The sequence below is a fragment of the Pseudorca crassidens genome, chromosome 2, assembly GCF_039906515.1.
Source record: "Pseudorca crassidens isolate mPseCra1 chromosome 2, mPseCra1.hap1, whole genome shotgun sequence".
Lineage (NCBI taxonomy): Eukaryota > Metazoa > Chordata > Mammalia > Artiodactyla > Delphinidae > Pseudorca > Pseudorca crassidens.
The window spans coordinates 163,473,031-163,498,635 of record NC_090297.1 but is presented as its reverse complement, the minus strand read 5'-3'; the positions used below and the strand labels follow the sequence as shown (position 1 = coordinate 163,498,635).

General features: G+C 42.7%; 1 protein-coding gene across 2 annotated transcripts in view; it reads right to left on the bottom strand.

Annotated features, from left to right (window-relative positions):
• Positions 1-24,221, bottom strand: part of LBR (lamin B receptor) — a 42,133-nt gene extending 17,912 nt beyond the window's left edge. For both annotated transcript variants that reach the window (XM_067729639.1, XM_067729638.1), the window contains exons 1-13: positions 24,092-24,221; positions 19,024-19,201; positions 17,219-17,434; positions 15,167-15,250; positions 14,717-14,909; positions 13,184-13,380; positions 11,238-11,292; positions 8,379-8,570; positions 7,537-7,640; positions 6,499-6,624; positions 3,309-3,477; positions 487-567; positions 267-389 (exon numbers count right to left, since the gene is read on the bottom strand). In XM_067729639.1, the coding sequence (XP_067585740.1) occupies positions 267-389; positions 487-567; positions 3,309-3,477; positions 6,499-6,624; positions 7,537-7,640; positions 8,379-8,570; positions 11,238-11,292; positions 13,184-13,380; positions 14,717-14,909; positions 15,167-15,250; positions 17,219-17,434; positions 19,024-19,188 (1,705 nt within the window). In that variant the 5' untranslated portion in view covers positions 19,189-19,201; positions 24,092-24,221. The remainder of the gene's footprint in view (positions 1-266; positions 390-486; positions 568-3,308; positions 3,478-6,498; positions 6,625-7,536; positions 7,641-8,378; positions 8,571-11,237; positions 11,293-13,183; positions 13,381-14,716; positions 14,910-15,166; positions 15,251-17,218; positions 17,435-19,023; positions 19,202-24,091) is intronic.
• Positions 24,222-25,605: the final 1,384 nt, after the last annotated feature.

The following is a 25,605-nucleotide window of genomic DNA, read 5'->3' as shown; positions in this document are numbered from 1 at the left end:
TTCTTCTTAGAAAAAAAGCTACCAGGCACAGCTTAAAACTTAAAATTTTGCTTGCAGAAGTTTAGACTCAAACTTCAGGCTCGGTGAATTCCTAATTCCCCTCAGACGCTGGACGAATGCGGTGCTGGATACACCAAAAGCACAGCACCCAGATGGGGGACGGGCAACCCAAACCTCCAACAGGCGACACCCAGACCCAACGAGCACACACACATCCTATGGTGGCCGGAGAAAGAGTCAAATCAGTTCTCTTCTTAAATGCTTACCACATGGGAGGGACCATGCCAGGGCCATGATGAGATCACCCAAGTAATTGGGATGGCGAACAAAACCCCACCATCCAGAAACGAGAAGATTTTTTCCTGTTGAAGTATGAATGGTCTTTAAATCTATACAAAAATAAAAATACATTTTTAATGATCTCTAGACAAACAGACATAAAATCTTTATGTGGTATAAATACTATAAATATAAACCAATACTTACGTGCAAGCTTTGGATCAGAGGGATTTTTCCGGAATGCATTTTTCTGAGAATTTGCACATCGGAAGATTACAAATCCACACACTGTAATTTTTTAAAAATTTCATTTGTTAACAATTTAGCTTTAATCTTTATTTAAAAGCATCTGTAATTTCATTTAGAAATTATTCCTGTGCTCCAAGGAAATTTGCAAAGTACAGAATAGCTTTATTTCTTAACAATTCAAAACCTCTCAATCTTAGAAGGTCAAAAGAAGATATGATCCCGATATCTCACTATCGTACAGCTTTCATCATCTACCATGAAGGCAAAACTAACAAATATAGTTACATCCATGAATAAAATCTAATGCAGCCCACATTACAATAAAATCAATACTGGAGTTCATCTGTTAGTTATGATACCTACTTGCCACAACATGAATGCTTTATTAATAAAACTATAGCTCAGAATCTGCACCAGAACAACTTGCACATAAATATATGCCGAATCCCACTGTAAGCCTCCAAGTTGGTGGCTTTATTTCAAATTCCGAAATGTCAAAATTAAGAGGCCCTGACATATCACTATTTATTATCAGTCCTCAATGAAGTAGTAAGAAATAACTCTACTCCCTATTTTTAGCTTAACTGTAAAATATACATATCCTGCCTTGAATAACACACAGGCACGTTTAACCAAACCAATGAAGAAACTAAATCTTAATTTCAACCAATAGCTTGAATGTCGTCTTCTACCATAAATACTGAATAGTGCAGCAAAACTAGCAATATTTGAAGTCCAGTGCTAATTTTCCCTGCCCTCCCTCTGGCGGAGGTGTTTAACCAACAGTGAAACGAAAGAAAAGCCATCCTGAAGCTAACCAACGAGCACCCGGCCAAAGTGTTCTCCTCGCTCGTCTCCAGCATCCACCCTGGCCAAGTGGTTCCCTCTGTCCGATGTATCTACCTCCCCATCCCACTTTTCCCCACTGCACCATATCCTCCAATAGGTTTACACTGATGTTCCCCCAGAGAGACGCACTCTCTACCTTAAACTCCCATCATATTCGGTCTGTAAGTCCCTCCTCTAGACTCTTCCTACTACTCAATGCAGTGTCTGAGCGTCTTATTTCTCCCGCTAGAATGCAAGCTCTAGGAAGGCAAGACCAATCTCCCTACTTTTTAAGGTGCTACCAGAAAAGGCAGGCACTCAACAGAAAAAATGAATCATTACTAAGACAATAAAATTTTAAATGAACTTATTATTTTAAACTAAATTTAATAAATTTTAAAACCAAATGGTTTGTTTAAAATTATGTTTAAAGAACCACTGAGAACCCAAGAAAGAAACATCCATTCTCTTTGTAAGATGCAAGAATCTTTTTATTACTCAACTCATCCATCACAGATTACTTCAAACCTGAGCCAATCATGGCCATTTAAAAGGGCATGCTAATCACTAATCACTAGAGAAATGCAAATCAAAACTACAAGGAGGTGTCACCTCACACCAGTCAGAATGGCCATCATCAAAAAATCTACAAACAATAAATGCTGGAGAGGGTGTGGAGAAAAGGGAACCCTCTTGCACTGTTGGTGGGAATGTAAGTTGACACAGCCACTCTGGAGAACAGTATGGAGGTAACTTAAAAAACTAAAAATAGAACTACCGTATGACCCAGCAATCCCACCACTGGGCATATACCCTGAGAAAACCATAATTCAAAAAGAGTCATGTATCACAATGTTCATTGCAGTTCTATTTACAATAGCCAGGACATGGAAGCAACCTAAGTGTCCATCGACAGATGAATGGGTAAAGAAGATGGGGCACATATACAAAATGGAATATTACTCAGCCATAAAAAGAAACGAAAGTGAACTATTTGTAGTGAGGTGGATGGACCTAGAGTCTGTCATACAGAGTGAAGTAAGTCAGAAAGAGAAAAACAAATACCGTATGCTAACACATACGTATAATCTACAAAAAAAGATGGTTCTGATGAACCTAGGGGCAGGGCAGGAATAAAGACGCAGACATAGAGAATGGACTTGAGGACGTGGGGAGGGGGAAGGGTAAGCTGGGACAAAGTGAGAGAGTGGCATGGACATATATACACTACCAAATGTAAAACAGACAGCTAGTGGGAAGCAGCCGCATAGCACAGGGAGATCAGCTCAGTGCTTTGTGACCACCTAGAGGGGTGGGATAGGGAGGGTGGGAGAGAGATGCAAGAGGGAGGGGATATGGGGATATATGTATACGTATAGCTGATTCACTTTGTTATACAGCAGAAACTAGCACAACATTGTAAAGCAATTATACTCCAATAAAGATTAAAAAAAAAAAAGGTCCAGGAAAGACTAAAATTCAATCCTGATTTTCCAAAAGAGCTCAAGGATCAGAGAAAACAAGCAACCTGTACAAGAATACACAGCTAGTGTCAAAGCTAGCATCGAGCCCCATGCTCCAGATGCCTTCTGCTACCTAAGATGATATCTTATTATGTCTGTGTCTTCTGTTCTTCCCTCCCATCAGCCTTGTTTTTCTCAGTCACCTCATTCTGATAAGATCTGTAGTTGTGTCCTACTGCTAGATAGCTGTTCCCAGTGTATACCAGCATTTTCTTGTACATAACTCTGCCATATGTGTCCCTTTTATAAACATGAACTTGGTTACTTAGTACTTAATTGGGTTGTTGGGACTAAGTGGTTATTTATCCATTTATAATAATAAAAAGAGCCACTCAGACTTGAAAAAAGTAAATAAAAGGGCACACTATAAATATGCAGATCCACAGCACACACAATATTTACTACACAGAGACCGAAGTTAATACTCACGTTTCAGAGCAATGATTAGAGACGCCATTGGCCAAGACAGTTCATTTGGATGACTGACTAAATAAAAGGCTTGGAAGCTGTAGATAAACGGAACCCACACTAGATCTCCAAAAGCCAGCATGAATCCAAATCCATCATGGATAATGTCCATGGTCGTCAGCAGCGCTTCCTGTAAGGGTATGGAGGGGGGAAATTTTCTTTTAAACTTTGGGGGACAAAAGCTTCAATGTTTAAAGTATTCAAGTAAAGTTCTAGTTTACAGTCAAATTTATAAAGGGCTAAGGGAAAGTACACCAACCAAAACCGTTTTAAAGTGGGAGTGGGCATCTGGTTCCCTCGGCACGTGTATCATTCTGTTCTTCTCCTGTCGCTCTACCCTCTCCCTCCGCGATCCTGAAACAACAGAGCTGCCAACACCCCTGTGCCTCCATGCCTCTGCCTGGAACACCCCGCTCCAGCTTCAGCTGAAGCCTCACCCATGCTGCTTTCCTCAACCCTCCCCCTAGACAAGGCACTTCTCAGATGCCACCACCCACCACCTGCTGAAGCCTGGAGCGACCGTGTGACTGTCCTGTAAATAAGCGACTCTCGCCACTAGACTAGAAGATGGAAGGCTGGGAGCATGGGTTTCCACCTGCCACCCCTGCACCCAGCACACATGCACCAACCTAACTTCTGATAGCAATCTGGCTTTTCATGTAGCTTTTCCACACTACCTGGCAACATGGGAAAATGCCTGCCTCGCTGCTCAGGGTAAATCAGGACCTGAACGCACTCTCGTGTGGATTTGGTCAGCGCAAGCCAGCAGCCAGATCCCCTGGACCAGAACCTGCAGGCCCGGCTCTGGAAGTGGAGGCTCTGGAAGTGGAGTCGGCCCTGCCCAAGGGCATCTCCAATCTGCCTCTGACACCAGTACTCCCCGCTGACTAGAAAAATTAGCAAGTATAAGTAAGCTCTGCTGAAGAATCAAACCAACACGGACCTACTGTGTAGCACAGGGAACATCACCTATATGCGAAAAGATCCTAAAAAAGAATGAATATATGTATAGCTGAATCACTTTGCGGCACACCTGAAACTAACCCAACACTGTAAATCAACTATACTCCAATAAAATTAAAATTTAAAAAATAATCAATATTCTAGGTTAAAGAAAAAGCATGATAATCTCCAAAACGCATTTTTTTTTCCCAGAAAGCAAGCAAAAGGACCATGGAACAGAAAAATGGATGCAACAACTCCAGGCCCTTTGGGTCACCCTCTAGTGAAGAGCGCCTATTCTTACGCACACGGGAGCAGGTACAAGAGCAGACCAGTGATGACGACAGGGCACACGGGAGTGGGCAGTGAGCGAGGGACAAGGTATAAGCAGCTGGCGCCAGCAGGGGCAGAACCCTCAGCCCTACCCAGTTCCTGGGGCCTCAGGGGATTTGCCGGACAGCCAGCGGAGGCTCACAGGAAGGGTCATTTAAGTTCGTATTCTCCGCTTTCTAAGGTGCGGCACATCAACACGCAGAAGAATTCCTAGCACCCAATCTAATAAGAAAAGTATTAAGCATCTACTAATTGCCCGAAAGTGTGCCAGATACTAAAGAAAATCGTAAAATCAAGTCCTTTCTTCAAGAAGCCTACTATAATCTGGCTGAGATACTGCTAACATATTTAAAAAAATAACTTCCCAACTTCAATCCACTACCCCTGGTGAAAAACTGCCTTAACAGTTTTGCCTTAAAATACAAACATTTTCTGTTAATTAACGGAAATCAGTGTTTGTTTAAATCTCTAGAAAATGTGAATTTCTAAGTCACTTCAAAAGTGACTACCATGACACGACAGAAAACGAGAAGGAAGAATTACTCACCACTGAAAAGCTTCCAGACAGGAAGTTAAAAAAAAAAAATCTCTGAGGTGATAAAGCGAAAGAGGAAATATCATCTGACTTGTAAAATGTAACCTACCATCTTCTTAGGAGCCCTTTATTACATAATCAAAGAAAGACCTACAACTGGCAAGACTAAGTGCATTTACAAGAATTGGTTGTTTTTTTCTTTAATTTCAAAAGCATGTTTAATTTTGAGTAGACTTGGAATTTTCAAAGGACTCTGTATCAGATGCTCCCACAATCTCTGCAGCTTCTAAGGCTGGGCCCAGGTCTGTGTTCAGTGGCAGGAGCTCAACAAGAATCCAAATGTGGCTACTTGCACTCGAGGTCTGTTCACCTCAAAGAGCTCCTAATCTCCTCCCAAAGAAAAGGAAGGTTATGGATAAATCAATATCAAGCTTTTAAAGTCATTTTGACTGAATATGACCAAATAAGACAGCTTTAAAAAAACACCTTAAAGGAGATGGACCTTCTCTCAAAATGTCAACAGACTGCCAAGAGAATTTATTTTGTAACATTATGACATAGGGCTGCCAATTTCGTTTTTCAAACTGAAAGAAAACCCAACTTGGAATTTGGAGGAGATGATGACAAAGATAACAGTAAATGATAAAACAGTTGCAAAATAGACCCAAGGAAGAAATTGTTTTCAAGAGGAATATAGTTAGGTGAGACCGAGATTAGCAAACATTTACCAGTCTTCAAGTAGCGGAAAAAACTGATGATGTATCAACGTATGAGAAAAGCCAAGTGTTAGGAAATTAGCTTTATTCAAACTGTTTTCCTCAATGTATCATGATTTCTGGTTTTATATCCATCTAATCAGAGCTACTCTTTTATTCTGAAACACCAACAATAAAACATCTCCCCCTTTATTTAAGAACTATAAAGGGCAATCTGACAGTCCAAAGAACACTATCTTAACTCGATGATAATCTGTCCATCCATTTTCATCTGACAGAATCATTAAGAAATTAATGTTCATTAATTCATATAAATAAAGTTTTATTTATATGAATCGGTCACACCCACAAAGCCAAGATCCACAGATCTTAAATATTTAGCACCTGACAGAGCAGCTGACATACACGGAAGTATCACCAAAGTTCTCGACACCTACCCGCCGTCAGTGCTCACTGTGTGTCGGCTCAATGCGTCACGTGGATCCACAACTCATTTAATCCTCACAAGCCTTGCAGGCAGGTTATATTCTCCTCACTTTGTGTGGAAGAAGCTGAGGCTCAGAGGGGTCAGGTCAATCACCCACACTCAACGCCATCTGACTCCAAAGCTCTTAAAATTAATTACCTCATTCCAGAGAGCATCCACCACATACAAGAGCTGGAAACTGTTGACCAAAATCATTGCTAAGGATGGAACAGTGCGATGCTGTAGCTTCATCTCAGCCAAAAGCATCACCAGGTTAATGACCACCTGAAATAAAAGGGGCAAGTATAGTTTCTACAGAGAGAAAGGTGGTAACTTCCCAGCTGAGAAAGCTGCAGACACCACCTTACCGAGAAGCCACCATCAGTGATAAGACATATCAACCTCAGGAGTCCCTTGATAAGATTTACTGAGATGGACACTTATTCTGTGGTGTTCTTGCCAAAGACGTATAACTCACTCCAATCATGAGAAAACACTGGACTAACCCAAACTGAAGGACACTCTTACAAAATAACTGACCAGTATCTTCAAAAGTGTCAAGGTCATGAGAGACAAGGAAAGACTAGCAACTGTTACAGACTAGAGGAGACTAAGGCCAAATAACAAATAAATGCACTGTCGGACCCTGAAGAGGATTCTGGAGCAGGAAAAGGCCAACAGCATGAAACATTAGTGAAACTCAAATAAGGTCTAGGGATTTAATTAATACTACTGTAACAATGTTAATTTGTGGGGGGTTTTTCTTTTTAATTGCTGTTTTTTATAACTATACTATGGTTCTGCCAAATGTTAATTAACATTGGGGAGAGTGGTATGAAGGAACTCTTTATTTTTGCAACTCGAACAAGTCTAAAATTAAGTCAAAATACATTTTTTTAAAGGGGAGGAAAATACATTTTTTCTTAATTCATACACTATTATTTTCCTACATAAACATAAACTGATATAATCAAAATAAAACAAACTCTTTTAATGTTTAATAACCTGTAACAGGGCATCTTATCCCTCTGGACTATATTTACAGCAAGAAAATATTTTAAGTAGACAGATTTATGCAATGCTGTGATTATTCCTAAAAACATACCACCCACAGCTTACTTTAACATTGTCTACAATCCTTTCCAAATGCAAGACTAATTTGTACTACTGAACTGAAATTAAAAAAAAAAGACATACCCATCCAATCAATCCGGGGCGCAATTCACAGAAGTATTTGAGATCAAAAGTACCGATCCGAGGATTTAACTCACGGCCAATGAAGAAATCATAGACAGCGTTTCCTATGAAGGGAAAAGTCCTTATCCAAACAGTATTCCAAACCCAATTATGAGGCTTTAAAATTGCACTGCTGTCCACTCTCCAGGGTCACAATTCAATCACCTCCAGGAGCCTGGCAAACAGCCAGAGAGGAAAGGCATGGTGGTGAGAGCCAAGAGGGGCCGTGAGGACACAGGGGGCAGGGGATGCTGGCCCCATCTGGAAACATCCATGCTGCTATAGGCATGGGGCCTATGGGGCCAGATTCCTAGATTCTGAGGGAACCAGAGCTTTTTTAAATGTAGACTCACCATTTTAAAAATAAGCCACTTAATTTTTTTTAATGTTTAAGTACTTTAGGTTAGAATCAACCAATTTGTAATCTCTATTATTTGTTGGTTGTTTTTTTTTAAAAGGATGTTTACTATTTTGGACAAAAAATATTTGTCCTAAATTGTTATAATACTAATGTTACTAAAATGCTGTAAGTTGTTCAAATGTCTTACTGTCATCAAGTGACTAAAAAAGGAAGAAGAAACAAATAGGAAAACACAAGGGGAAAAAATCAGATTTTCTTCCTTTTACTTTTCTCTAAATTTTTTCACCTTTTCCTTTTTTTTCCTATCTCTCTTCATCTCTCATAAACTGAAGCGAGAATTCTATGAAAGCCTAGAAACAGATGCTGAGGGGCCAGTGGGGTGAGGGTGTGGAGAGGCATTTGTGGGAGGCGTTTGTGGGACCCACGTTCTAACACTGCTCACCAGAGCTGGCCGGCGACAGTTCATCCCGGGGCGCTTTCAAAGCCCTGGCGTAGAGATAAACACTCAAGACCACAGAAAAAACGGTGGCCGCAAGTGCACACTGAAGGAAATGACTGTACACGTAATAAAGCTCTACATCCCAGAAGAGAGATGCTCCGATGAGTACAGATGTCAGGATAAAAGCGTAGAATCCTTAAAAAAGGGAGGGGAGGGGGAAAAATGAATGTTAACCCAGGGTTCACATTGGATTTACACCATTATAAAATAATACAACATTATTTTGTAAAATCTTAGTTTCATTATTCAAGCTACACACACACAAATACATGAACGAGCAGTGCCCCTGAGGTTAGCAGTCTTCAATACAGATGCTGTATCTCGCACACGATTTGTGAAATATTCTCATACTTAAGTTATTATTTTTCATTGTGAACAGTCATCTGCTTTTAATGAAGAGAGAGCTGAAAAGAAGTGCACAGAAATTCACTATTAAAAAGCTGAAAAGAACCTCAAAATTCACATAATCCAAACCCCTGAGGCCAAAGTCAAATGGCTAATTATTGACAAACACAGTTTAAAGCCTTTAGGGCAATGTTGGTGGTTATAAATTATAAACATTTTTACCCGAAATAACTTATCAATAAGGGTTTCAAAGGATCCTGGTCGTACTCTACCTCCCAAACAAAGACCTCAAGACCCTGCCCTCAAAGAAGAGGCCACAACCCAAATGTTCCCTAGGGCCAGGCAGGAGACTGAGGGGACCAGCCGAGTGGGGACGTCAGGGAGGGACTGCCAGGCCCACAGATGTTCATTCCAAAGTCAGAAGCACCCACGAGGCCCCGCAGGAGGAGCTCCTGTTCCGAGCTAGCCCTGCTATGGCTCAACAGACAGAAGCTGAGTGTACTGGCTGCTGCTTCTTTGGACCCAAGAAACAGTTTTCCTTTCAGGAGCTGAGTGCCTGCAAAAACTGTTCTCTGAGTAAGCAGTCAAATCACATTTGGATAAAAACAGTCTAACACAGAAAAGACGTAGGTGTTATTTCTGTAAGAATTCTAAAACCAAAGCTTTTGTAAAGTCAAATGGTCATCTCTAATTTATTATTTAAGTCCACATTTTCCACAGTGTCAGGTTTACTCCAAAGAGTAACTTTTAACTTTTTAAACTTTTTCTTTAACTTTGTAAAGCATTCATTTAATGCTCATAAAATTTACGAATATTAAAGAAAAAGAATGGTAGATGAAGCCGTTTCTTGCTCTCTAGCCTACGTGGATTAAATTATTCAAAATGTCTCAGGACTCTCCTTAGTTGATGATGGTAAAATCTCGTAATACTAGAACCAGAGTAACGAGGAAATTTTCAAAGGAAGGATCAAGCAACTAGTTCAGCCACTGCCTGCTTGCTCGACAGCTCCGAGCCCAGTACTACTGTTCTCAGCCTCTGAGTGAGCCACGCCCTCAAAGGGAAGCAAAAACAGAAAAGAAGAGCACTTGGACGAGAAGTAAGTGGGTACCTAGAGAGAAGCCCACAAAACACGAACAGCGACAGACCTGATGGCCCAAAGGGAACACCCCACCCCTCCCCAGACTTGGCCTCACTGAGGCCGCAAGGCGCAGGAGAGAGGGTGTGTGGGAGATTCTAAACCTGGTTCCAGCAGCAAGGAATCTGGTAAAAGTAAACAAAGTATCTGACAGTAGCAGCAAGTCAGTGCTAAGCATCTACCAGGGGTCAGGCGTGGAGCTAGGTTCAACGCCTTACCCACTTGGCACAAGAGGCAGTCATCTAAAACACCCCTGGCTTCCCTTTTAGAGCCCAGTCGAGTGATTTCAGATACAGTGGATGCTAGATGAGTCACTGAAAAAAGTATCCACAGTTCGAAAGGTGAGAAGTGATAGGATTAAAACAGGCCAAGAACTAAAATTTACAGTATAATTCCCAAGAAAAGGAAAACAGTCCACCCAATCTAGTTAAAATGGAAAATCATTTAAGGATAACTACACTATACACGTATTTCTTAAAAGCAGGTTAACTGTACTTTATCAAAGTCTTCATGTGCCAAAGGTGGACTGTTCCTCTTACTCAGCACACACTCCTACCCCAGGAGGTGCCCACGTCAGGAGGGACAATGCCCACTTCTTGAGACGCTCATCGAGACTTCCACTCCATCCACTCAGGGCTCCTACCAACAAGCGCCTCCTACAGGCCAGTCCCTATGCTGGTACCACAAAGGGTACCACAATGAACACAGCCAAGTCCCTGCCCACGAGCCACCTTCTAGTGGGGAGACCCCAGTGAAGAGACAAGTACACTGATGTCAGGAAGACCTGTCACAGAGGAAAATAAAGCAGGGTAAAGGAAACAAAGGGATCTGAGGGCTCCTCTGAGCAGAGACACGTCAGGGATGAAGCAGCCGACACTTTGGGGGAAAGTTTTCCAGGCAAAAGCACTGAGAATGTAGCCTAGAGACGGCCCGGAGGCTGGTGGCTGGAGCAAAAGAGCAAGAGCTCCGGAGGGCAGGAGTGGCCAGGAAGCCCACACCAGTGCAGAACTTAGGCCATGGGGATGACTCAGGATGATAAGATACACAGTCAAAATTGCTTCAATGAGCGATAAATGCTATTAAGAAAATAAAACTGGAGAGTGGAAAACAGTGACTGAGTGGCTTGTTACTTAACATGGCATAATTCTGACGTATCGGCTGCAGGTGCGAGCAGTTTACTTGCATGCTCTTCTGACTACTGAGAGAAATTTACCATTTCCTCCTCTGGCATAATCAGCTTTGACAGTTTAAAGAGTACAGCACCCAAAAGTCTGAGCTATCGAGTCATCAATTTGAGTTTTGGAAAAAAAAAAAAAAATCACCATTTAATCTGTACTTGAGTCTTCTTCCATCAGTAAGAGGTGTTCCTTCTACAACCTTAAAAGAAAAGGTTTTTTTTTTTTAATTTAAAATTTTAAAAGCACAACACTTTACCATGATACACATGTCTTGTAAAATCACCTAAATTTCAACATGCCCAAGAAGGAGGATCATCTTTTAGTAGGAAACTTTAGTAACAAGTCTCAAAAATCTTCATGGCACTCCCTTAAGTAAAGTAATTCCACCTTCAGGAATTTATCTCAAATACAAATCTAGTAATGACTTCTCCGTGTACTGAGACTATTGCCATAGCCACTCTCCCCCAATGATCCCATGTCCCACCACAAGACTAGACGTGTTTTCAAAAACCTGTACATCTAGTCGATCTCTAGCTCAAAACTCTTCAATGACTCCCCACTGCTTACAAAGCAGAATACAACTCCACTATCTCATGTTGGTGTCATCCTTTCAATCGGGTTCAACCCCACTTACCCAATCCCAAGGCCCATGTGCTATTTGATGATACAGACTCATATACTTACTTGCTCTGCTATTTATACATATACGCTCACTTAGTTATTCAATCATTTCATGTGATTCTTTTATCTCCAATAAGAGACCGAGAGCATGTCCACTGGACCATTTCATCTCTTCATTTGGATCACCCACAGCATCCCCATAAAAAAGGTACTCAAGAAACACACTACTTGAACAGGATGAGTTAAGAGAAAAAGTCCACCTGCCCAATGGCAGCTACATTTTACTCCCCAAAATAACTATTCAGAAATAGTGCAATTCATTATAAATTGTAAAATACTAATATGGTATCACTTGTCTTGGGCCAAACTACTTTACCCTTTCATTAGCTATGAAAGGGAACCCAGGAGAAATGTAGTATCTGTCTGAGATTATAGGATTAGCAAAACCCCACAGGCTAATTTCAAATGATCCTTATCTATTAAAGGTATCTAACAACTACTGTGTTGGGTTTTAGTCTGTGGGAAAAAAAAATCGATATATAGCTATCTATATATATAGATATAGATACAAACATATATATATATTTTAACCATCAAAACTGCTTTTCTCAATAAATATTACCTAGTTTGAACTAGCTTTACCTGAGTTTATCTGAATTTGTGATTTCTTACTTTAGAGCCTTATCACAAAAATACCTGAAGGTTCACATCACAAGAATCCTCGCTAGAGCCAATGTTATGGTGAGGTTCCAAAGTATTTCAAGTCTGCAGCTCTATCCTCCTATCACTGGCATTTGCCACTCCTAATAAAACTGATCCTTTGGTTTACAGACAGTTGGCAAACTTGCAAAGCTCTAAGAACAAGATCTTTAAATGAATTATTTATTGATTAGGGAATCTCATGTTCTTTTAAATATATCCAAGTAGAGTATTCTAATGAAAGAAGAAAAAACTACACTTAGCAATGAGGACCAGTTTTAAAGACACTGCATGAGTCTGAAAAGAACATTCAATGGTCCAGACAACAAATTTCTGAAAGAGATGAAAATCAGAAACTCATCATATTAAAAAAAAAAGTAAAAGATACGGACTAAAGTCCATTGAGCTCAGTCTCTTATCAACTGGTAATTTAAAATTCTGCATCTGAAAGGACATATAGTGAGAGGGAATTTTTTTTTCCCAGCCACCTCTACCATTAGTCAGGCTATTTTGAAAAATGGCTTATTCTTCTCTATTTGGTTTGGAAAGATACACAAGAACCCTCAGTCAGATTCTTTAAGTTTCGCTTAATAAGTATGTGTTACAGAATACAAGAGTAAACGCTTAACAAACTAAAACTAAGTAAGTCTGGGTAGTTATGACCAAGGACAGCTTTTAACCTTAAAACTACTATAAATGTCTTTATATAAACATGGGAGCGAGGGGAAGAAAATCTCATAATACCATACGCCCCGCCAACAAACGCTTACCTTCCCAATCGGCAGTAAGTAGAACAGAGCCTGAAGGAAAAACCAGAGGAGGTAGGCCCCAAATACCCTGGTTTCCCATAAATCGTACAAAGCTGGCAGAGGCGGCGGAAAATTCAGAAGACTGGGCTCTTCCTGTTTACACATCAACAGCAACAGGAAGAGGAAAGCAGGCAGGCCAAGCGTGATGAGAAAAACACCTGAAAATAATCAGTGAACATTCAAGGCTCTAATTTCAATCCAGGTTATTTTATTTTATTTTTTTCAAAACTCACTTGAATTTCTAAGGTCGAAACTCAAGTCTGGCTAGCTGTTTGAAACCAATTTCTAATGCATCATTAGAAAGTCTTAACTCTACCTGTCACATCCTGTGGGAAGCAACCACAGGCATGAAGGTAGTAAAACAGCAAATGCCCAGCACTGAAGAGCTAAATTCCACCTCGGAAACCAAGCTCTAAAACACTGAAAATCCAACCACTATGGGAGCAAACATGTTGAAACTCCAGCAAACTGAAGATTGGAACATCTAAAAACTTGAAGATTGGAACATCTAAAAACTATCGGTCTCATCTTTAAAGAACAAAAAACTTTATACCCCTAAGTTTCTCACAATTAAAATAGTATCACATTCACGTTACATGTGCGCAGACTTTTAAGCGATGCTGGACACCATCTTTAACAGATTCAGTTAGCCAAGAGTTATAAATTACAAAATACAAAGCAGTTAAGCCATGCAGGATTTTGAACCATTTAACCAATAAGTACTTCCTTTTACTAAGTCATAAGACCTCACCAGCTCCACCCACTTAATAACTCCAAACCTCTGAATGCTTCAGATCTTTGACCCTCAAGAGCAACCTGTCTAACAGGTAGTGTAGACACCATGAACCCACTGGATGCATGCAGCTTATTCCCAGTGCTACTGCCAAGCCAGGCCCTGTCACTGAGATCTGATTATTAGCAGATTTCCCAGTCACGAATAGCTCACCGTCCTTCCTATATACAACAGTCATACCAACCTTCCTTTCATCACTTCTTTGCACTTCTTTGCTCAAAACCTATTAAAAGATTGCTAAAGGGCTTCCCTGGTGGCGCAGTGGTTGAGAGTCCGCCTGCCGATGCAGGGGACACGGGTTCGTGCCCCAGTCTGGGAAGATCCCACATGCCGCGGAGCGGCTGGGCCCGTGAGCCATGGCCGCTGAGCCTGTGTGTCCGGAGCCTGTGCTCCGCAACGGGAGAGGCCACAGCAGTGAGAGGCCCGCGTACCGAAAAAAAAAAAAAAAAAAAAGATTGCTAAAAGTTTTAAATATAGCCACAGTGGCACCCTTTCTACTCCATGATAACCCTCAAAAATGCTCCTACTCAGGCCTTTGCACCTGCTGTCCCTTCTGACTGGAAACTCTTCCCCAAGCTCCCACCTGGCTCACTACCTGGCCGCCTTCAGATTTCTTCAGAGAAAGCCCTTTCCTGCTCACTTTATCGCAACCAGCGTTTGCCCACCCTGCCTGCCCTCCCTAGGCCGGTTCTGATGCCTACCAGGTACTCCTCCAAATTCTAAGTCCTTCTGCTGTGTGGCTGTCACTTCAAAGGTTCTCAACGACGTAGGTCCTTTTGTAACAATTTTTTCTTCCTTTGAATCTATTTCTTTTAATTTGACCTCTTCTCTTCGTGGATGAAGGCTATACTGTGTAAGTATATAACTACTCTCTTGTGACAAAGGGAATTTTTCCTATTTAAAAAATAAAAAGTATTAAATATCTGTAGTCAGTAAGTATCATTAATGCTACCACATTAAGTAATTCAGCATCTTAGTATAGCCATATACACTAATAAGAATAAATTTGTTAAATTATACTCAGTCTTAATTTAAGAACAGAATCTTAGAAAAGATTCTAAGAAAAATTATGGTTTTCAATGTGCTTCTTTAGAGAAAGTCACTTTAACAAGGAAAAAAATTACCTGAGAGGAAAATGAACCCCTCTGTACCTGCGTGTTTTTGTGAGGTATGTCATTCCTCTCTATGTGCTCAGGCTCCCCGTTATATCTGTTGATGCTATTTCCAAATGGCTTCTAAATTGAAGAATATAAAACATTTTAACCATAAGAATGATAACTTAGTAAAAAGGTACATGATGGTAAAAGTTCAGTACTGTGAAACCAAGCAATAAAACCAACCAAAGATTTTCACAGCCGTAATGCTGAAGAATTTCAGCCCACTTTTTAAAAAAATGAAATGGAATAAAATTGATTAGAATTTCCTAATCTTCAAAAGATTGGCTCTTACAGTAGAGGTTTCCACATAAGATCTTCCATCTTTTAAACAAAATTAGACTAAATCTTATAATTTCACTGTTCGATAACAGATGCTCTAATAATATTCACTATGAGAGGTAGATACAGTAAAAATTGGTAAATCAGCTCATTAACTGGTTAAAAAAAAAAGAGGAAAAGACATTCACGGCCCCCAAACAGCTTAATAACAGGAAATTAAGAAATAGTGGCTACTTATGGAGTATTACTAGTAACCTACAAACTGCCTACTTTCTGAATTTCATCTGCCTTATTTCTATTTAACCTTACATTTTCTCTCCCTAATGTCTCCTTTCTCAATTCAGTCTCTTTCCTTGAATGTCATTCTCTTCAAGCAGTGGAGGGAATTTCTTGCTGACTGTACAGAGGAAGAACTTTCGCTTACAAAACATTTTCCAGGCAATGTATGGCTGAAATAGGTGACTTTGCTCCTTTAAAGTCACTGACAGATTAATTAAAAAGAGAAATATATCTTTTGGGAGGCCAGCTGTCGAAAGACGGCATTAATATAGTATCAAGTTCTAGTTCAAATCAAGGTCTAACTGAGCAGTGACAGCATTCAACATATACTTAAGTTTACCAAAGTGCCAACGAGCCACTTAGCAGCAAACGGACCCACCTAAAAACTACACTCTCGGTTTTTCAAAGGTCCAACGTGTAATCCACAGCAACCACAAATGTAATCCTGTAACATAGCTAGTCAGCTGACCCTGAACTGTACTGACTGCAAATTGACGGGGTATTCACACAGTGAGGCAAGGTACTGCAAAGATCACAATTAGGAGTCCAAAAGAATAAGGATGATGTGATGTCAAAGCTACGTGCAGGGCTTCCCTGGTGGCGCAGCGGTTGAGAGTCCGCCTGCCGATGCAGGGGACATGGGTTCGTGCTCCGGTCTGGGAAGATCCCACATGCCGCGGAGCGGCTGGGCCCGTGAGCCATGGCCGCTGAGCCTGAGTGTCCGGAGCCTGTGCTCCGCAACGGGAGAGGCCACAACAGTGAGAGGCCCGCGTACCGCAAAAAAAAAAAAAAAAAGTGATGCAGGAAAATACAACACAGAAGGTTACGCCCAACATCTTAAAATTTAAAAATCTGACTACAAAACACTATGTAATAATCCAGTGTTTTAAGGTTATCAAAAATCTGTACATTTTATCCAGAAAAGAGGTAACAGTAAGTGAACAGAATAAACAATGACCTTTCTTCAATTCTGTTTATTTATTATTTCAATTTGGTCTACTATCTAAAATGTTCATTGTGCAAGGTCCTCCAGGCTCTGCACACCCTACCTAATATTTCCAACCTTGAACTCTGAAAGTAAATTCCATTAAAAGTATCATCTCTGAATAGGGAAGGCAATCAAGTACAATGATACTAAGACAGCAAGAATATGTTTTTATAAGATACAGTTATGTCTCATTATTTTCTACATGAACTTTTATTCACTATAAAAACTATTCAGTTCAGTCTACAATCTACATCTATTTCAAATTTAAACACTGCTTTTTTAGAAAAAAACCCACAATATTAAATTGCACTCATAACTTAAAAATGTTCTTTTTCATGGTATTTAAAAGCATTATACCTTCTATTCTTCCAAACATTCATTTTTTCATGTAATCTTTAATATTATTAACTGCAAATCACTTGAGTACACATAAAGGGGAAGACATGATTTGGGCAGATTAAACACTGTTGTAAGGCTGGAGATCTCCCAAACACACGTACCAATACCAGTGGAGTCAGTTTAACTTCCAATATTTCCTTCCTTGCTTCCTTCTTTGCTTCCTTAATGTGAGCCTGGTGCGAAGCTGAGACGGATGGGCGGGAACCTTTTGGGGGCCGGCCAGGGGATCGAGAGCGCGACCTGGAGCGGCTCCCTCTGCGTCTGGAGGGAGAACTGGAAGTTGAGCCACTTTTCCTTTGCCTGAAGGAGGTTAAAGGCTAGAGGGAGGAGAAAAGGCAGAGCTTCACCATAAGTCATAACACACTGCCAGAGGGCAGCAACGGCAATGACTGCACCAGTGACTCTAAAAGCACCCTGGGAACTCATGGGATCTGAGCATCCATCAGGTGAGGCCAATAACAGCTTCAGCTATAATGACCCGTCTCTCCTGAGACCAAAGCAGCCTTTCCACCCCTAACTCTTCTTTGAAGGTATTGCCAGGAAATGAATGTTCTAAACCAAGCAGCTGTACATTTTCCTAATAACATATGTAAGAGATACAAATAACATTGATTAAAACTGAGATGATAGGACAAAAAAAAAAAATTAGCACACAAACAATAACAAGAAAATTCATCTCAGTTTCACTCTGAATAAAACACGATCAGATCTTGAAAACGAGTCCAAGACTGGATTACACAGCAATGTTTTACCCTGCCCTCACCTACTCCGAATATTTCCAGGAACCTAGACCTGAGGAAGGCAAACTAACGCGCAGCCCAAATTCCTCCCACCCAGTATGGGTGGCACAGGAGTGAAGAATGGCTTTACAGTTCTCAAATGACTGCAAACAAAATCAAAAGAAGAATGAAACTTGGTGGCATGTGAGAATCATCTGAACTTCAAATTTCAGTGTCCATGAATAAAATTGCATGGGGACACAGCCATGTCCACAGTTGCTCCTGCAGTGCACGAACTATATGTACAAGTCCTTTTACTCAAAAATGTTGCCAACCCCTGGTCTAGAGCACTCAGACTGTGATCCACAAGCTGCGGGCTCAAGAACTGTTCGTTACTGATCTGCAGCAAGGAATGAAACTGAGAAGAGATGGGCAGCAATTTTTATAGCATTTTGACAAAGCAATTTTATGTCTATTGAATCTGACAGTGAAAAGTTAGGGTTTTATTTTGTACCTTTTTTTTTTTCCCATTTGCCTAGTAATTACGGTATGTTACGTAAATACTTCTATACCATGGACCAGATATTTGCAAGCTCAGGTCCTCACCAGATAGGTTGAGAAGCCTTGGACTCAAATCTAATTAATGTCACTCTCCTGATTAAATCCTCGGTGTCTGGGATGAAGCCCAAACCCCTCCAGTTCTGGCTCCTTCTTTCCCCTCCTCCGGCCCTCGCCCACCACACCCTTTCAGCATTGGTCGTCTGTGACTCCCGACCCAAGCCTTTGGCATGCTGTCCGCTGTGGAAGTCCCCCCACCCCATCACCTGAGTTTTCCCTATCTGTCCTCAGCACTCAGCTCTGAAAGCCTTCCCCAAAACCCAGTGCCCTTCCCTACCCTTGATGTGCTCCAACGCCATGCATGACAAACTGTCACAGAATGACAGAGTGCATTAAACCAGGGAGAGGACGATGTAAGTGTCTGACTTCAGCAGACTGACAGCTTCTTAGCAACAGGGCACTGTGCCTCATTCATACATTCCCAAAGCCAAAAAACAGGATCTGACCTAAAGCAGGAGAGTGACCCTACGCCTGCAGAGAGCCAGACCTGACTGCTCTAAAGCTTAAAAACCACACCTACAGTGATTTCCCAACTATTATAAACATGCTCTGTAAACCAGAGTGCTTACCTTGATATCACTCTCTTTCAATTCAAGTTCAGTTCCATCTTTGTATCTTACGTTGTAAAGCTGGGAGTTGCTGTCATGGCTCAGAATTTCTACTTCATAATAAAGTGAACTCCCGGGCCATCGACCTCTTACCACCTCACCATCGGCAAATTTCCTACTTGGCATTTTGAAAATCAGACTGAATAGTTTAAAAAAAAAAAAAAATTAGAGTCAGCGCATACACACTTACATTTGTCTTTTTTCATAGATTAAACGCTAAAGTACAACTTTCCAAAATGTTTAACTGGTCAAGACTTTCAGGCTACAAAAGCCTCTAGAGGAGAGGGTGAACAACTCCTATTTTAAAGGTGAGAAAACTGAAGCTTAAAGATGTTAACTGTTTTGTTCAAGGTTATAGAAACAGATGGCATGAAGAGGCAGAGTCAGGACATAGAGGTTGTTCCTTCTGCTACACCATATCTCATTGGGAATCACTTTATACAGCCACTGTACACGGAAGTGGCACTAAGGATTAAATATGACAAAACATAAAGGCTCCAAATGATCTGCACCATGCAAAACGCTACCCACCTACAGTAACTATACTTCTTTAATTAATAAGGCACAATCTCACAAAGGACACACCTTTTCTGATTGATAACTCTGCAGATACAGTAGTCCCCTCCTTATCCAAGAGGGATATATTCTAAGACCCCCAGGCATCCCTAGTGGATGCCTGAAACCACAGATAGTACAGAGCCCCGTACATACTGTGTTTTTTCCTATACATACATACCTATGATAAAGTTTAATTTATAAATTAGGCACCGTAAGAGGTTAACAACAATAACTAATAATAAAACAATTATAACAATATACTTTAATAAAAGTTATATGAAGGTGGTCGGTCCCTCTCTCAAAATACCTTAAAGGCACAAATTTAATGCCTTTTCCATCTTAACTAAGCACTTAACCACACACTGTGGCCGTAACTTGCAGTTTGAGGTACAACAGCGAAACTAGCAGGAATTTCTGTTTCCTTCTTCACAATTTCACAGACAGAAGATTCGTTCTTACCATAGGTCTCAGCAACCTCAGCATAGGATTTTTTTTCTTTCCCTATCAAGCCAAGAATTGTCACCTTTTCCCTTAAAGGAAGCACTTTACAGCTTCTCTTTGGCATATCTGAATTGCCAGAGTCACTACTCTTGTGCTTTGAGGCCATTATTAAGTAAAATAAGGGTCACTTGAACACAAGCAGTGTGATACCTCGACAGATTACCGAGATGGCTACTAAGTGACTAATGGGCAAGATGCGCTGGACAAAGGGACGATTCACATCCCAGGCTGGATGGAGAGGGACAGCCCAAGATTTCATCCCGCTACTCAGAGTGGCACACAATTTAAAACTTATGAACTATTTATTTCTGGAATTCTCCATTTAATATTATTGGACCGCAGGTGACCACCTCAGAAAGTGAAACTGCAGATAAGGGGGGATGACTGTAGTCTTACAAAAGCTTTAAAGATGTATTATCTAACTTTTAACAAATTACCTTTACTAAAAACAGTAAACTAGGCAACAGATGGGGAAAATCAAGGCTGTGTAATTAGCATTACTATAACCTACCAACAGGGAGAACAATATAACTCCAAATCTAAAATGAATAGCAAATTTGGGGTTTTCACCAAGCTTTCAAGTCTTACAGCTGAAGTCTCAAATGCCTACCAAGTAACTGCCAACCACATACCTGGGCCAGCATCCTAGCTCTTTTTTCAAAAGCCTACAGCAGACATCAACCCCCAGTTATAACCCTCTTCTCCACCGAACCAAAACGTGGCCCACGAAGCCTGGTATGAAAACAACACTCTAAGAAGCCACAAGCAATCTGCAGCAATTGTCACTTACATGAGGCCTGTTTTTCAAACATCAACTGACTGCTGGGTGCTTCAAGCTCTTAGGTAGTGATGTTTCTCCCTCCTCGGACCAACAGATTCACCTTTCCACAGGACAAAACCAGCGCCTGCCGACAGCTCCAACACCAACTGAACTAGCTGGGCCTCGTCTAAGAAGGAGACAGGAGGACCCAAAAATCTCTCCTTACAGTCACCCTCATCCCACCAACGAAGCAATTCCCGAAACATCCTCTGGGCATATAAAGATACAATCCTCACCCGGCTCCTGTCAACAAAAACAACACTTGAGAACTTCTGAAGACTCTCCAGAGTTAAGAAAGGAGAAAGATTACCACACCCCTCCTGAGAAAAAGTCTTTCCCAAGCACCACATTTCTTCACTGTTAATCGCCTGAGGAAAAAACTTCACAAGCTTCACTTGCTTAGATAGATAGGAGCTAGGTCAGTAGATGAAAGAAAACACAGAGACTTAGGTGGTGATTAGAGGATGTCAGTCCATTTACACATTAGGTACAAGAGATGGCTTTCTTCCCAAACCTACCTGAGAGAGCATCACTGTGGTAATGAGAAGGTTTGGGCTGGGCGGAGGTTGGGGGGAGGGGTCGGGGCACCGGGAGGACCCCAGACACTCTGGGAATGAAGTCACACCTGGCTGAGGAGTCACGTGAGGGGCACTTGGGAAGCAGAGGGCGGTAGACACCTTGGGACCCGGAGGAGGGGCACAAAAAAGGAAGGTGACAACAGCAAGTTTTGCCTATTTCAACATTTAGCTCTGAGCCTCCAAACACTAAGAAAGAGGAAGGAAATGTGCCCTTCTCTCGTGCCCCCTCCTTCTCCTCGGACCCCCTAAAATCAAACCACTGCTATTAGTACTAGTTCTCTGACATTGGTCAACCAGGGTGAGCAGAAGGCAATTACATCTTTCTACGTGAAGATGCCATCCGAGTTTCAAACAACTCTTTGTAAACTTTTGAAACACAGGCCCTCAGGACTCGGGAGCCACCTGGATTTTTTAAAAGGCCCTTGAGCAGATTCTGTCCTTTTTGGAAAATACATTTATTGGCATCTTTCCATTGTACCTATTTTACGCCACACACACAGTATCTGTGCGATACTGGACACAGGTCAATGCCAAAGAGGTTTTTCTGCTATCAATTAAATATTTGGGGTTAAACAAATTAAGATAGCTGGTGGATATCTGTTAGGTCTCTAAACATTTTTAAAAAAAGAGTTAGGAATTAGGACTCGATAACGATCTTTCATATAATGGCTGAAAAAAGGAAAAAATAGGAACAAACCAGCACGCTCCTTCGGAGACCACTATCTCACACACAAATGTTCCAAAAGGCGAAACTACCAACATTATGTGCACCTCCACTTTGCACAAGATCCACACACAAGTGTCACACAGTGCATCACATCCTAATTCTGCAGGAGTGAATTAGCCAGGTAGGACAGAAAAGCCCCAGGACATTTGCGCACATCGCTATGCTCACCTGATGGAATCAAAACACACAGGGATCAGCCTCCCTCAGAAGGGAGGTTTTAGCCAAGTAGGTTGGCAAAGAAAGATTTTGTTTACTGAGCACAATGTCTCCATTCCCCATTAGCAGTGGAAACATGGGGACCCTCAGGCTTTTCTCTATTAAGCCACAACATGCTTGCTAACTTCAGTGGCAATTGGCACTGGAATCTCCACACATATCAGCTCCAATATGTTACTGTTTATCAGCACAACTGAATGTGCTATTCTCTGCTGATCGCAGTGTTACAGAGGCCTTTGATCATCTTTCCTCACTTTCCCAAGTTAGTCTAAACGTGGCAGAGAAAGGGAAGCTCAAATGAAGTTTGACAGCTTCCCTCTTCAACACCTGGGCCCAAGGCTGGCCTGGCAGGCAAAACCCAAACAGGAACCCCTGGCCTATCTCCTGCCTCTGTCGCACAAAGCAGAAGAAACGCCACCTTCTTGGCTGTAGGGGCGGCACGGCCTGACTTCTCCCCTAAGCAATATAAAGAACTGAAGGTAACAATAATTCCCCTCCTACTCACTCTCTTCCCTCCTCCCTAGACAGCTCTCAGAAACTAAACTTAAACTGGACTTGGTGCCCAGTCTAAATTAGCGCGCGCGCGCACACACACACACACACACACACACACACACACCCACACACCCTTTCCTCCACGGCAGTTGCTACAAAGTGTAATTACAGATTTGCACGTATTTATTTGCAAGGTCCCTGAGGGCTGGGACCAGGAGCGTGGATCTACCTGGGCTCCGGCCGGGTGCATGCCCGCCACAGCCCGTGAGCAAGCTCGCTCGCTCCAGGCTGAACCCTTGCACTGTCCACGCGCTGTCCAATGTATCTACTGGGTCGTTCTGAATATCCACAGCCTGACTCCCGACCAGACCGTGCAATCATTTTGATGGAACCGCCTGGAACCAGGCCCTCTGCCATCAAGCGCTAAGTGTCCCTTGCGAGTGTCGGAAGGTGTCATTACGAAGAATTTTTTTAAAGCCTTTAAAAAGATGAAAAAGTAGGATCGAGCTTTAGCTGGAGTACGCAAACCTGCCTAAGTACCCGTTTCCTGAGTGTGAGGAAACACCGGGCGAGGGAATGCAACGCGCGCAGCCAGCACTGGAGAATAGCCGAACAGAGACCGCCACGACCCTCAAGGCCAGTGACAACCAACGAGAATTAAAGGCAACTTTGCAACCCCACTTCCCCGTCCGCCAGGCTGCCGCGCCTTTTCTGCCTCCCCGAGAGCAGGGCCCACCAAGCCACCCGCTAATCTGTCAAAAAGGCGCTCGGAGCCGGTTTGGGAGGGCTGGTGCTGCAGGGCGGGGACAAAGGGACCGGGGTGGGTCACCCACCCACTCATCCTCCCCAGCCAACATCATTTTACACCGACGCGGCGCGTCCAAAATGGAGGGAAACGTCTGCAATTTAAAACCGCAGCTCCATTTCCGCAGCTGGCCGGGCCGGACGCACCTTCAGCCTCGCCAGCAGCGGCCCGGACCGACTCGGAGAAGGGGAGGGCGAGGCCGCGGCACCAGGCCCGGCGCCCAGGAACCCCGGTCCACCCGCCGCGCCCGCCCCGCCCGCCCTGCGGGCCTCCCCGCGGCCCCTCGGAGACTGCGCCGTGGGGAGCGGGGCGTGGGTACGGGCGCTCACCTGCTCCGGACTCCGGCGGGAACACGAACAGCTCCGGGAGAGTTGCTGAGCAGCTAACCGGCGTCGGTTCCGCGCGCGCGACACTGCCAGCTCTCGCGCTCTCGCGCCCCGCGGTCCCGCAGCCCGGGCGCGCGCCCCCCGGCCCCGCCCTCTCCTCGTCCCGCCCCCCAGTTGGCTTCCCAGGGCTCCCATTGGCCCCTCGGCCTTTTGAATAGTGCCCGGCGCTGTCGATTGGTTTTGAGACATGGCGCGTCCGCCCGCCCCGCCCCACTCCGCGTCAAGGCCCGCGATGGGGGAAGAGGATCCTCGCGGGTCTAGCCGTGGTGCGGCCCAGAAGGCATATTTGAGCGGGCCTTATCTCAGCCGCCCAGGCACTTTTCTAGCCCGCTGACCGCGCGCATTCCCCGCCCTTTCCCTCCCGGCACTCGCCACAGTTGTCTTGCGATGCACAGTAGGGAAATTGGTGTGTGAAGTGGCTTGGCGAGAGATATAAAAGGGCTATAAAGTAAATTTGCGTAGTGATAACTAAAGATCAATTGACCGAGACCGAAAGTACTTCTTGCTAAAACACTATTACTGCTCTCCTTACCGTGTTTAAAAAAACCCCAAAAAACCAGAAGACTCCAGGCCAAGCAGTGGCTACGAAGGCAATCTGGGGCTCCTTTGTCTTGGCGATGGCTGCACGTCGGTAGAAACTGGCCTGGACCGCAGCTTGGGGGCAGTGGGGCCAGTGGGTGGGAGGGGGTTGGTAAAGAATGTCCAAGGATTCCCTACAGCTCGCAGCGTTCCTAGGCCGACCGCTGTGAGGAGGGGGATTAACATTAAGTGGAGGTCCTGCAGAGATATGGTAGAAGATATTCAACAACGTGCGGCGTGGAAGAGAAAATTCTGTGCCGTACACAGTGAGATGCCACTTGACGTGCGTCCCACAAGTCTGGTTTTACTTGGCCTCCAAAATGCTGAATCATTACATTGTTAACTCCGAATCTGTTATGGATCCTAAACCTTTTTTTTCTCTCCAGGTTATCATTATTGGTTAGTTTGTTTCCTTCCTTTGAGGTCAAGAGTTTAAAGCAATCCATTGAGGTTCCCCATTTTGCAGTGTGGTTTTAATCAAAGTATTTCTTAACCCAACTACTAGGTTAACCTAACTTACTAGGTAAATTTAAGTGAATTTCTATTTTGGAAGCACTATCCATTAAATTATAATAAGTAGGCTTTACCATTTATAGCCCAGCTTCAGGTGCAAGAGCTCTCATTTTCTCACACTTAATAACTACAAAACACCCAGGTTTACTACTACAAAAATAAGAAAAAAAAAAAAAAAAATATATATATATATTGAGCTTTCTCTGTCATTCACATCCAGTGTGAATGAGTTCATCCGAGCCTTTCCCTAGAACAAATTCTGACATCAAATTTTCATTGTCATCAAATTTGCTCTGGGTGGAAATCTGAGCTATAGGAATGCACACTGCACTTCAAAGTCAGAAAACCTTTGTGATTTTTGGCAA